At 53.7% G+C, this 13,644-nt stretch overlaps 2 protein-coding genes across 3 annotated transcripts in view; one reads left to right on the forward strand and one right to left on the reverse strand.

Annotated features, from left to right (window-relative positions):
* The first annotated feature begins 3,093 nt into the window (after positions 1–3,093).
* FICD (FIC domain protein adenylyltransferase) lies at positions 3,094–5,311 on the forward strand. Its single transcript, XM_065890333.1, has 2 exons — positions 3,094–3,445; positions 4,235–5,311. The coding sequence occupies exons 1-2, from the start codon at positions 3,145–3,147 to the stop codon at positions 5,308–5,310; spliced, it is 1,377 nt and encodes a 458-aa protein (XP_065746405.1). The 5' UTR covers positions 3,094–3,144; the 3' UTR covers position 5,311.
* A 2,624-nt stretch (positions 5,312–7,935) lies between these two features.
* SART3 (spliceosome associated factor 3, U4/U6 recycling protein) overlaps positions 7,936–13,644 on the reverse strand; it is a 33,745-nt gene continuing 28,036 nt past the window's right edge. For both annotated transcript variants that reach the window (XM_065889556.1, XM_065889554.1), the window contains exons 15-19: positions 13,340–13,508; positions 11,217–11,677; positions 10,558–10,710; positions 9,538–9,728; positions 7,936–8,870 (exon numbers count right to left, since the gene is read on the reverse strand). In XM_065889556.1, the coding sequence (XP_065745628.1) occupies positions 8,708–8,870; positions 9,538–9,728; positions 10,558–10,710; positions 11,217–11,677; positions 13,340–13,508 (1,137 nt within the window). In that variant the 3' untranslated portion in view covers positions 7,936–8,707. The remainder of the gene's footprint in view (positions 8,871–9,537; positions 9,729–10,557; positions 10,711–11,216; positions 11,678–13,339; positions 13,509–13,644) is intronic.

The following is a 13,644-nucleotide window of genomic DNA, read 5'->3' on the forward strand; positions in this document are numbered from 1 at the left end:
AGTTTCTCAGCATTTTGGCTTGCTGTGCATCGGACAAGAGGAGCTTACTTTGGTGTCAGGCCTTCTGCAAATCCCAAACTTGAGGGCAAAAGTGAGGTAGGCTGTTTGCCCCCATTTTACAGGTGGGGAAACTGCGACTCGCTCAAGGGAACACACAGCCAAGGTGACAAAGTCTGAATTTAAGCCCAGGTTTCCCTGACTACAGAATCTGTACTGCTAATATATATATTTTTTAACTCATGTACTGTAGCATTTCTGGGCACGTCCTGGATGTTTAATGTCAATATTTGTGAATTAGGGCTTCCCTGGTGGCGCAGTGGTTGAGAGTCCGCCTGCCGATGCAGGGGACACGGGTTCGTGCCCCGGTCTGGGAAGATCCCACATGCCGCGGAGCGGCTGGGCCCGTGAGCCATGGCCGCTGAGCCTGCGCGTCTGGAGCCTGTGCTCCACAACGGGAGAGGCCACAACAGTGAGAGGCCCAGGTACCGCAAAAAAAAAAAAAAAAAATGTGAATTAAAATGGAGCTTTCAGTTCTCTGCTTCAAGGAGAAAACTTCTGTCGACTGAAAAACAAAACATACAACCTGAAAGTTGAATTGTTCAGGGACATTACTGACGACCACAGAGTCCTCTCAACTCTGAAGAACTGTTCCAAAGAGGTAAGGGAGGAGCCAGGATATGAGTTTTTGCGGGGGGGCGGGGGGGGGGGGTTGGGGGTGCTGTTGAACACTCAGAAGATTGCTGCTAATCACAAAAAGCATCTCAAGTGAATGAGTTTAGTGCCTTTCTATAAGAAGATGGAAGAATGTAGGCTCATTGAAATTGTTCCTTTGATATGCATCTTAATTATGTAGGGCCAGTATCCTGTTTCTTTCTATCTTGAGTTCCACCTAGGGCGCACAAACTCTCTGGGCAGCTGCAACGTAGGATGGCTTGAGGGATGGCCATAATCCATTGTCTACCAGAATGGCGGGCAGAGTTCTTTGCTTGCTGAAATGGCAGGCAACATTCTTTGCCCACACCGGGAAGCAAGAGAACCAGCCAGGCTCTTCTCAAGAGGATGTAAATTTAAAAGTCAGGAGGAAAAGAAGGTGAGAGACGGGGGAAGAGGGCAACCCTGGTAGCACAGAGAGGAGGCTGAGAACGCGGGGTGTTAAGTCAGACTAACAGGGTGGACAGCTGTAAACCGTCAGCATTCTCACTTTACACCTATGGAAACTGAGGCCCAGGGGACGGCGAGGGGGGCCCGCGGAAGGAAGAAACTTAAGGGAAAGACAATTGGAACTTCGAGTTTTCAGGCCATACCCAGAGCGCCCCAAAATCGCATAGGCGGGGGTTTTCCGCACCTGGGGCTCCCGCTTGTCGCTCACGCCCCGCCTCTCCTATTGCTTATTGGTCCTTTCGGGCACGAGACCAATACAGGAGTCAGCCAATGGGAGTGGCCCACGGCGCGTCTTTCCCGGGAAAGCGGAGGCAGAGCGGGAACCCGGAAATGCGAGGCGCAGACAAATTGAGGAAGCCAATACGCTGCGAAGAGGATGGCGGGCCGGCCAATGGAGAGTCGCCGAGGGCGGGGCCACGGGCTGACGGCAAAGGTCTCCGGAGCCGGCGGCCTGCCGAGACTGCGAGTGCTGAGAAGGCGACAGCAGAGCAGGGCCGGGTAGTGGCGCGAGGTGAGGAGGGGGTGAACCGGGAAGGGGGTAGCGGGGCAGCGAGCCCTGGGTGGGGGATTCGGAAAGGGGCGGCTTCTCAGAATGACCTTAGTCCAGTGTCCTCGCCTTTTGGAGCCGGTTTCCCCCTTCCTAGCTAGGGAGGGCTGAGAGATTCGTGCCCCCAGAACGCACGTCCTCCTCGGAGAACTCCAGCCCCGGCGAGGAGCCCGCGCCGACCACCTGGACGAAGCAGTGACCCACACCCTCTTCCGTACCTCCCCATTAGAGCTCATACCACGCCTTTTCAGATGTTCTGTATCAACCAGCCAGGCTCCCCCAGAAACCTTATCAGTCCGTTCTGGGTCTTGGTCCAGTACCAGGAGCAGCTGGGATCGGGTGCTTGGGCCCTGGTTATGATAAAAGAGGTTAAGACCTGGGTACTCTGGACCCAGGTGCACTGGGAATTCGTTCCCGAATGCCGCTGTTTATTCCCTGCAGGTTGTCTGGGAATTGACTTGCTCTCTGTGTATCGGTTTCTCTCGTCTGTAAAGTGGAGCCTAGGGGCAGCTTTCCTCCGTGAGGTGGTGAGGGGTAAGTGAGATAAGGCGTTGCTAGCACTCAGCTCAATGCCCAGCACACCGTAGTTGCTTAATAAATGCCTATTGTTAGTATGATGGTGTTTGCAGACCCGATCCCTCCACTCCCACTGCCAGCCCCACGCACCTGCTCATTGTCACAGAAGGCAAGTGGTCACCCCCTCTGGCCCACAACCTGAGTTCCTCTTGAGATGCTCAGACTGCCCAAACTCTAGGCGGGATGCCTCCTGGACAGGCCAGGAAAAGAAGGCCAGAGCGGGGAACAGAATTGTGGCTAATACCAGGGTGAGGGCAGGAAGAGCTGACTGCCCAGGTGGCAATAAATCAGGCCTTCAAACAGTTGTACTTACCAAAGAATGAGCCTCAGAACTACCTTAGCTGTTCTGGAGATGTGTGTTATGTGTCTAGGGCACCCAGTGTTTGGAGTCAGAGGCCACAGATTTATGCTTAAGTGGGGAGGCTTTTGAGCCATAACCCAAGGCCGTTACTTGCTCACTGGGTGACTCTGGACAAGGGCCTTCACTTCTCTGAGCCGGTCTCCGCTGGAGAATGGGGCAGCCTCAGTTCCTGTTGAAGATTGCAGGAGGGTACGTGTGAGGTCCTTAGGGTTTAGCACAGGGTCTGGCACGCAGTAGGTGTTTAATAGCAGTTGGGTGGCAGCACTGTTTTTCACAGTCACACCGCCCTGAAGGCGGCACCTTAATCCTTGCCTCACCCCCACCCCCTGGTCACAGTGAATTAAGAACCGTGGGGTCTCCAAGCCTCCCCTGAGGCCAGAAATGTGTCATCAAGGTATCGGTTCCCCTGCTTCACCTCCTACAACTCCTGGTTCCTTGCAGATCCTGCTCTCTCCCAGGCCACTGTGGACATGTGCAAGGGGCCCACCCCTGGGTTCAGATGACACTCATGTCGATGGCTTCAGTGATGGTGGTGACTGAACCAAAATGGGTCTCAGTCTGGGGCCGCTTCCTGTGGGTGATACTGCTGAGCATGGTGCTGGGCTCCCTGATGGCCCTGCTGCTGCCGCTGGGGGCCATGGAGGAGCAGTGTCTGGCTGTGCTCAAAGGCTTCTACCTGCTCAGGAGCAAGTTGGACAGGGCCCAGCCTGCTGTCACCAAGTGCACCAGCCCATCCACGGAGCTCAGTGTCACCTCCAGGGATGCAGCACCGCTGGTGGTCAAGACCAAGGCCTCTCCAGGTAAGACTGGCCATCTCGCCTCGATGCTCATTAATCCCATAGGTATTTAGAGGACCAGCTATGTCGTGTGTGCGGGGTACGGGGTCAGCCCTGAGCTCCTAGCCAGACAAGGTGATAGGTGGCTGAGATACATGTGGTGATACGGAAGCAGAGGGAGCCATAGGAGCACACAGGAAGGCTCCCTGGAGGAGGGGATGCCTGAGGAGAGACCCAGGGGAAAAAGGTTTGAGGGGAGAGTGTTCCAGGCAGAGACCACAAGGTAGGAGAGCCCTGGGCACTTGAGGAACTAAAAGAAGTCTAGGAGGTGTGGCTGGCACTGGGGGTGGGAGGGCCAGCAGAAAAGGGCCAGAGGTACTGCAGGGTCCAGTTGAAAACCAGGGCCTAAAGGGGCAGGGGTGGAGGCAGGGGGAAGAAGGGACCTGCAATCACCAGAACGGCTGCGAGCTGGAGCAGAGGTAGGGGAGGGCCGCCTGACAGGAGCTGCGGCCGTAGGAAAACACAGCCACTCAACGACGGCAGGTCAGAGGAGGGGGCCGAGGGGGCCGAGGAGGCCGGCTGCTGCCCCCACGGTAGAGAATGGCTCTGGGGCTGAGTGGACAGCGACCAGCACAGGGCCTCACTGGGCTGTAGGGAACAAAACTGTCTGCACATACAGATATGGGAAGGGCATGTACAACATGGCTGGATAGAGCCCCCTGAGGCCATGGAGGAGACCAGCTGTCAGGGGTGACACCGCCCCTGAACGTCCTCTGCCCCTCCCTGACCCACACCTCTTTGACTCTTTTCTAGCCAGCAAGTTAGAAGCCAAAGCAGCTTTGAACCAAGCCCTGGAAATGAAACGCCAGGGCAAGCGGGAGAAAGCCCACAAGCTCTTCCTGCACGCCCTCAACATGGACCCGGGCTTCGTGGACGCGCTCAATGAGTTCGGCATCTTCTCAGAAGAGGAGAGGGACATCATCCAGGCTGACTACCTGTACACCAGAGCACTGACCATCGCGCCCCACCACAAGAAGGCGCTGGTCAACCGCGACCGCACGCTGCCGCTGGTGGAGGAGATTGACCAGCGGTACTTCAGCATCATCGACAGCAAAGTGAAGAAGGTCATGTCCATCCCCAAGGGCAACTCGGCACTGCGCCGGGTCATGGAGGAGACGTACTACCACCACATCTACCACACAGTGGCCATCGAAGGCAACACTCTCACCCTCTCAGAGATCAGGCACATCCTGGAGACCCGCTATGCCGTGCCGGGGAAGAGCCTGGAGGAGCAGAATGAGGTCATCGGCATGCACGCGGCCATGAAGTACGTCAACACGACGCTGCTCTCCCGCATCGGCTCTGTCAGCATCAGCGACGTGCTGGAGATCCACCGGCGGGTGCTGGGGTACGTGGATCCCGTGGAAGCTGGCCGCTTTCGCACGACCCAGGTCCTGGTGGGCCACCACGTCCCGCCCCACCCTCAGGAGGTGGAGAAGCAGATGCAGGAGTTGATACAGTGGCTCAACTCGGAGGACGCCATGAACCTGCACCCGGTGGAGTTTGCGGCCCTGGCCCACTATAAACTCGTCTACATCCACCCCTTCATCGACGGCAACGGCAGGACCTCGCGCCTGCTCATGAACCTCATCCTCATGCAGGCGGGCTACCCGCCCATCACCATCCGCAAGGAGCAGAGGTCCGAGTACTACCACGTGCTGGAGGTGGCCAACGAAGGCGACGTGAGGCCATTCATCCGCTTCATTGCCAAGTGCACGGAGACAACCCTGGACACCCTGCTCTTTGCCACCACAGAGTACCCTGTGGCACTGCCAGAGGCCAGACCCAACCACTCTAGGTTCAAGGAGACGCTGCCTGTGAAGCCCTAACGCTCTAAATCCTCCCTTGGTGGCAAAGGATGTCCCGGGGGGGAATAAATCCAAGAAACTCAGCGATTCTAGAAACCTAGTCATCTCCCAGAGTAAAAGGAGATGGGTAAGAAACTTAAAATTCTTTATCTCCAAATGCTTCTTTAAAGAAGAAAACTAAGTTATTAAGCCTTGTCCCTAAGATAACATAACTGAGCCCAGTTATTTATTTCCCTCAGAGCTGGTTAAATGTGTGCTGTCTGTGCTGGTGGCCCCGATCCTTGGTGTGGCCCCAGCAGGCTTTGGGGGCATCAGTGCTCCTTGTGTGACCAGAATACAGGTTCTGGAGCAGAATCTGCACTGAGGTGGGGGAGCTGTGGGATGAGGTCCGGAGGAGTAACCCCTTGCAGCCCTTTTTGGAACTGGCCGCGAGGGTCTGTGACTACCTGAGAGAAGTCCGCACGGCTGAGGAGAACCCGGTCGCAGCTGTGGGAAGTGACTGAAAGCTTCCTTTCGTACAGGCATTGGCTCCCCTACCAAGAGGTTAGTGTTGTGACTAGTCCTTACCGGTAGAGCAAATTTCTGAGATATGAAATGAACGTTTACAGTATATCTAGTTAGATACCTCGCTTATTTCAAGGAAGGTTCTTTGAGCCATAGTTTGCAAACTCCGGTACCAGAGGCTGTTATTTTGCCACGTTGGCCGTTTCTCTAATTAAGAACAGGGGCATGGCTATCCTGAGTGCTTTGTATTGATGTCTCTCACATTGCAGCAATTCAGACCAGATGTTTCAGTCTGGGTTTGTCACCTAACAATTAAATCCTGCTGCAAATCTGAAGACAGTCCCCAACAAGCATTTGTGAGGAGTCAGAGCGCCAGTTCACAGGAGCCGAGAAACACTTGACCACAGCCAGGATGCGTCCCTTTAATCCACTCACCTGCCCCACAGCCACTGTCCCCTCAGGGAAGCAGAGCAGATTGCCTTGGAGTGGCCTTATGTTCCTAGCAACTTGTTAGAAGATAAAGTGTTACATGTAACTAAAGCCAAGTTGGCTGCTGCTGTTTAGTCTGAATTTCTGAAAGATTAGTAAAGTGAAATGATGTATGAAATGGCCCCAAGTAATAGTTATTCAAACCTTGATAAAAAGTATTTTTGTATTTGTATGCTGCCATAAGGTATTTCTTAAACCTTCACTCTTCTAATCGTCTTGCTCTTTATAAGCACACCAAGGAAGCCTGACAGAAGTGCTTGCTTTGTACCAGAGGGAGAATTTGCACTTCAGCTATGTGAAGGGTATTATTTTAACAACAAATTACTAATAAAGTATTTTGTTACAGAAATGCCTGAAACTTTGCTACCTTATTCAAGAGATGTTCCCACACATCTATCCTAAGGGGGAAGGAGGGATTCTTTCAGAACTTTAGCCCTATTCCTTATATTGTTCTGGGAGAAAAATAGATCCAAGATGGTAATTATTTCAACAAGACACCGAGACAGAACTGGTTGGTTATGTTGACAGGGCTGTATCGCTGATCTTGCACTAAGACACGAGTAGCTGAAATGGTTTTTCATGTATCTATTTACCATCAGTTTTTCCCCCCCAGGACTACATAAACCCACTCCTATGTTCCTGAAAATCTATTTCTAGAACAGTCAACACCCTGCACCTAAATCGGGTCCTGCTCGAGTCTGAAAGGTCCACCTCTGTAACAAGCCCCTGTGGACATCTGAGAGGGTGAGGTCAGAGGATTGGCAAGAGCGAGAGAACAAAACCGTTTACCACCACATGACCTGGATTGCTAAGGAAAGGTCCATGGCCCCTTGGTCCCCGACTGACCCACATCCTCTCACCCACAGAACGGGCCTCTTGCAGGGAAGTGGATGGCCGGCCAGCCCAGAGAACACAGATTCTTCTGACTGCTCACAGCCGCTGCTTGAATTCAGAAACACCTAACGTTCTGTGCAGAAGATAAAGACGAGGTAGAGAGAACCTATCAATCAACAACATGAAATTGGAGCTTTGCCTGGATGGTTGATAACGTTAAGGTATCACTGCTAATGTTTCTAGAAATGATAAAAACCAAGGCCTTTAAGTCCTTAGAGATACGTGCTACAGTATTATTAGGTGAATATCCCTCCAGAACACGGAATACATGAGGGGCAGGAGGTGGAGATGAAGACGGGCTATGAGCTGAGCAATGCTGAAGCTCGATGACAGACACACGGGGCTTAGTTTACTACTTACCTGGTTCAATTGTTAAGTTAAAAAATATAGGACAGCCTGGATGATGCATAAAACCTTTAGAAACAGATAAATGAGCTGATTTTCATGACATAGGAAAGAATTCCGATTTTTTCCCCCAGAGTGCCTTTTATAAAGTCAGTTTCCCTACTGAACTGCCAATGTCACTTTCAAAGCAATAAATACTGGATAAAAGATGTGGGTAAAAAAGCTTGAGAGCTGTTAAGCGCCAAACTGCTGTAAACTGAAGTTTAAAACCGAAGATATCACAGCAGAGACGGTTTAAATCAAAGTGCCAAGCGGATTTGACTTACAAAAGTTCTATTTACACACCCATTAGGTAAAGCAAGGTACACTCATTTCAAAATACATATTTGAATGCACATCTGAGTACCTTTCGACAAGAGAACTTCAGTTTAATAAACAAAGCTAAATGGGGAGAATTTAAGTTTGCACTTGACAATGCTATTTAAACAAAACCAAAGGGCTGAAACTCAGTATTTAGACAAAGAACACAGTTCACTAGTCACTAGGCAAAGAAAAACGTCCATAGCAGATGGCGCACAGAATTCCTATACAAATGTCACAAGTATTTTGCTTTTAGGAAACAAAACAGTGGGTCGACGTGTCATTTACAAATATGTAATATAAAAACGCACAGCCCCCGTGAACAAAAGCCCATCAGATGTTTTATATGATGCCCCTTGCCCCCACCCCTTTACTAAAATAGGCCATTCTGGTGAATTACTAACACCTGCCATTTTGTCTTTTAAAAATTAAAAGAGCGACGGGCACCTGTGCTGTGCAGGGTGTAAGAGAAGTGTCTTATAAAAAGGGGACCAGAGGTGGCCAAAAATATTTGGACAAGGGGGGGGTGTCTCAAAACGGTGTGTTCGCATTTCACTTCTGTTTCTCTCTCTTTAAGACACATCTTAGGAAACTGCACCCTGCGCCCAACCTGTGGAGTGACCATTTTCATCCTCTCGCCCTCAATATGAGGGAGCACTTAAAGCCTCTTTTTTCCTTGGACACCCTTTTCCCGTCCTACCTAAACCAGAGCAAGCGTGTGGTCACAGGCGCTGCACTGGGTCCTGCACAGCCAGGGCACAGCTGGGCACCGGGCGTCTTCCCGGCCAGCATCAAGTAAGGCATTTCCCTTCTCGCACAGTCCCACTCACTTTCTCAGAAGCAACTTGGCAAAGTCGGCATTGGACATCTTGGGTACCTCGGTGGCCGCCGGCGGTGGGGCAGGGCCGTTTTCAGCCTGGGCTGCGGTGGCGCTTGGGCGTTGCAGGGCGCGGGGCAGCAGAGAGAGCTGGGTCCTCCCCTTCCCCCGCCTGGAAGAGCAAACAATGCACGGACCTTCTGAGGCGACAATTGATGAAAATAAGCCAGGACGGTCTTAGATCACCGCAAGGTAAAAGGTGAAAAACAAAAAACAAGAAGGGTAATAAGACAAGCCCTGTTCTCCCTGACTTCGGCTATTAGGTAAAAATTACTTTAACCAACTTTGCCTTTTCCACAATTTTGGCCAGGGCCACGTCTGTGTAATACCGTCACACATAGGGTGGATAAAAATGGCTGTAAACTTGCAGACCTCACCAAATAACCTCGCACCCTGTTGCCTCATCCCTGTCGGGTGAGAACAGAGCTTCTATCTGGATTACAGGTGGAGATATAGATTAGCACGGCAAGCACATGGCTGTCAGGTATGGAACCTACACATATGGATTCACCTGCCAAAGGGGACTTTAACGTAATCACTGTCTTAATAAAAATAAATAAATCAATCACCAGTAAACCGGCGAACACGAGAGAGGGTCCCACCTCCAGACTGGCCGTCAGCGTGGACTTGCTGCAGACACCCTGCCCTGGAAACGAGCGTGAGCGCCCCAGGGACGCCAGGCCCTAACCTCCCGTCTGAACTCACTGTGCTGAGGGGAAACTCGGTCACCGTGGTGCAGGCCAGGACGAAGTCTGCACCAACGAGCACACAACACTTACGCTCCGTAGATCTGCCGCGGCACCATGGCGACCCCCGGGGCTTTTCTTGCCTCTGGCTTCTCCGGAGCCTTCCTCTGAGGCGGGTTGCTGATAGCCACTTTGATGACGTTCTCTTTGATAGTCATGCCGTCCATCTTCAGGACAGCCTGAGATGCCTGGGATTCGTTTTCGTACTCCACATAGGCCAGGCCCTGAAAGTTTGCAAAAGCCCGGCCAGGTGAGTGCTGCAGGGCACAACCTCCTCCCTGAGGTCCACCGCCGGTTCAGGGCCGGCCCCTGACCCTTGGGTTCCCTCCCCGCCACCGCCATCCTTTGTCTATAGGCCTCACAGCCCTAGTCTCCCTCCCTATTTCTGCAACTGACTAACTTCAGATAACTTTTTAAGTTCAGTGCATCTTGTGCTTGCTCCAGCCAAAAAAAGAAAGAGAGAGAAGGACCAGCATAAATCTAGCAAATGGATGAGGGCTCCTGGACACAGGTGAGCCCCGATGTCCCTGTGCCTGGGGACGACCTTATTCATATTCTTCAACTCTCTCGATTAACCTGGATAAACGGGACGGGGGTTGAGAGGTCAACCAAACTCTTCTTAAACAACTACTCAAAACATCGTCAAGGATTTCACAAGAGATTGAGGGGACCGGAGAAGGGGAGGACGTGCTAAGGGGGAAGCCAGTGCAGGGACCTGGGGAGATGGCCAGAGGCCTAGTGAAAAGAGGGGTCTGGGCAGGAGGGAGGAGACTGCAGGGGGGGGCACCTCACCCCAAGGCCCCGCAGCCTGGGAGCTGCACTGGAGCCGCTGCTAGTTCGTGGTCGTTTTTCTTCAAACACCCTTCTTTTAGGTACAGTGAGCCACATACAGGCTCATCTGACTCCAAATGGAAAGAGCCCAGCGCACCTATCCTGTTAACTTCTCGTCTGCTTCCTAGTAGACAGATCAGAACCCACTCTAGAACCGAGTAACCTCTGAACAAAGGCTCGCCCAGACTCCGGGAGGCGACTGCCGTCTGCTCAGACGCTGACCTTGGGTTTGCCGGCCCGGTTGGTGACCAGCCGGATGTCCTTCACAGTGCCGTGGACCTTGCAGATCTCTTCTAGTTCCTCTTTCGTGCAAGAGAATGGCAGGCCCGAGACGAACAGCTTGTGCTTCTCCAGGGCAGTGCTGTACCTGAACACCTACAGGGAGGAGTGGGGAGAGGAAATGATGACCCAAGGCCCAACCCAGCTCCCCCCAGTCCACAGGCCTGGCCCAGCCAGAGCCGGCTCCGGGTGCTGGGAACTGTTAACTCGCCCTGGGCAAGTCACTCAACTTCTCGAAGCTTCCACTTCCTCCTCTGTAAAATGGCAAGTGAAGCCACTTTTCCCAGAGCCTGGGTGACGACCCAGTGAGGTAACATACAAAACAACTGGCACAGTCCCGTCACTCCTAACCATCCAGCGGCAAGCGGCCATCACACAGTTCCTAACTGTACTGTCCTCTGTCAAGTAATGCCGGTTCAAAGTGACCCAGCCCCAAGTTGAGACCTCAGTGAACCAGAACAGAACTGACCCGGTTAACGCAGAAGTTTCGTTCTTAACAAATGTTCCACGTGTATTCTAAATATGAGTTGCTGCAGGAAAAGAGCGCTTACCCCGTCCTACCGCAACCCTACGTAAAGGCGTGCTTTATTCCACAAACCTACCTTGAAGTCTGGGTTTTTGCTCTTGTCCACACAGGGGGAGACAAACATTGGCCGCCCCTCAACGGTCTGCCGATCCAGCTCCAGGGCCCGCAGGGCCACCGCCTCCTCTTTAAACTCGACGTAGCAGTAGCCCCGGAAGTCGCCGCGGTTGCTGAAGATGGGGCGGACCTCGACCACATCCCCGCAGGCCTCGAAGAGCGGCCGGAGCGTGGCGGCAGGCTCCCGCAGGCCATAGGGCAGGTTGCTGACGAAGACGGTGACGCCGTCCTTGCTGCTGTCGTGCAGCACCCTGGGCACATCCCTCCTTCGGGCGGCCGCCCGCTGCTCCTTCTGCTCAGAGGGAGGCTCTGCGGCCGCAGGGGCGCTGCTCCCAGAGAGGTCCGGGTCGGCTTCTGGGCCCAGCTCAGCTTCCCCAGCGGGAGGAACGCTGTTCTCCACCCTCCTGCGCTTGGAAGGCTGCTCTACAATAGGTCGGGAGAAAAGCAGTGACTATTAGTTAACTAACCCCTTCCTGTCAGTGCAAGCGGAGCGGCTGGCAGGGAAAGGGCTCTTCCCCCTATACGACCCGCCCCCCACCACCCTCAGCCAGGTCTCTCTTGACCCGCCCGACTCATCCCACTCCCTTCCGGGCCCCAGTTACATTCGTGTGAGGGGATGAACTCAGGTGCAAGTGATAACTTAAGTCCTCATCGGCCACGCTTAATCATATGAGAGGTCAGTGGGTCTCCAAGTTGGGCTGGCAAATCCCAAGGACCCCCATCCTAGACAGCCCAGGGCAGCGAAGGGAGGATAGAGCCTGGGGACCGCGGGTAAACAAGCACCTCCGGTGACACTGAAGTATGTGCTCCCCGGGGCACCCCTGGAAGCAGTACAAAGTGGTGCTACAGTTCCTACCCACGTTCACGATTGTCTTCTGTCCTTCAACAGAACTTAACATTATACTCCAACCCACTCTTCCCACTGCCTCCAGGGGGACAATACCGAAACCCAACTGGTGAGGGTCCCCTGCTTCCAGACCTTCCCATCAGTTTCCCACTGCCTTCCCGATGGAGCCTGACCGTGGCACGCTGCATTCCAGGGCACCCTGACTGGGCCTGCTGGCCTGCCTGCTGCCCCAGCCTCACCCACCCCAGCACCCAGCCCTCTGCCATGCATCAGGGCCCAAAGGCAGACACTTGCTGCTCGGAGAAAATGCCAGGCTGTTTTGTGCCCTGTGCTCTGCTGACCCTGGCTGGCTGGCCCCTTCCCTTCTTTCTCACACTCCTCCCCCAGATGCCAAGGTGCAGCGTCACTTCCCCACAAAGTCTTTCCTGCAGGGCCCCTAGTGTTTTCCCTGGCCTCCACCATGATTCACACCTACATCTCCCCAAGTCCCTATTACACGTCACTGCGGCCACAGGTCCCGTTTGCCTTCCCCCGCTAAACCAGAAGCCCTAAAGCGCAGTGAGCTACCCACGATCATTTCTGAAGGCCCCAAAAAGACTCGGGGAGAAATTCTTGGTCAACTGAACAATGACTCCATTACTATTTCCCTCTGGTTGACAACTCTGAACTAGAAAAATGTTTAGTGTCCTTTAGTGTCTAGAGACAATTCTTTACCTTGCCTGGTTTTGCTGAAACAAATCTGACCCACACCTGCCCACGCCTGAAATGGCAGGGGTGACAGAAACACTGGCTGGAAAATCCTACCTGTCAAAACCTGATGGGGACAAGTAAGGCTGGTGTCACTGCAGGGCCCGGCTGCGGCGGCAGTGCAGGGCGCCAGGGCCTGAGGATAAGGCAGTGTCCATGCTCGGGGAGTGACGGGACAGGGTGGGGGTGTGGGAGCCCACGGAGGGAGAGGAGGCACCACTCAGGAAGAGGGCAGTGGTGTCAGCAACAGGGTAGGGAGCGAAGCCCAGGGAGTATGGGCAGGGGGTGTGTCTACACGGGGTGGCGCCTGGCACAGGGCCTTGGAATCAAGCTGGGGAAGACGGCACCCACGTAGAGGGGCAGGCAGGGACAGGGAGGGTGGTTGGCACCTTGCAAGCAACTTATTCTCAAATGCAAGAAGGTTCTCCGTGCTGCTCTGCGCCCTGTCTGGAGCTCCGGGATGTCCCAGGTGACGTCCGACCAGGCCTCACCTTCCTCATCGTCGCCCCACTCTTTTTCATCATCCTCATCAGCTTTGCTCTTGTCCGAGCCTCTGGTCTTCTTCTTCTTTTTCAACGCTTTCTTCTCAGCCCGGGCCCTCTTCCGTTGTTCAACCTTTTCTTCCTCTTGCTGGGCGAGGGCTGCTTCCTTCTCCGCAGCCTGGAGATTTGGGATAGGACGCGTCACTGTACGTGTCGATTACATGAAGTCTACTGGCTCGTGATGGAAGAGGTGGGAGCGCAGGGAGGATGGCCACCACCCGGGAGAAGGGAGGCGACCAGGAAGAGGACAAGGA

The sequence above is a fragment of the Phocoena phocoena genome, chromosome 13 (genome assembly GCF_963924675.1).
Source record: "Phocoena phocoena chromosome 13, mPhoPho1.1, whole genome shotgun sequence".
Taxonomy (NCBI): Eukaryota; Metazoa; Chordata; class Mammalia; order Artiodactyla; family Phocoenidae; genus Phocoena; species Phocoena phocoena.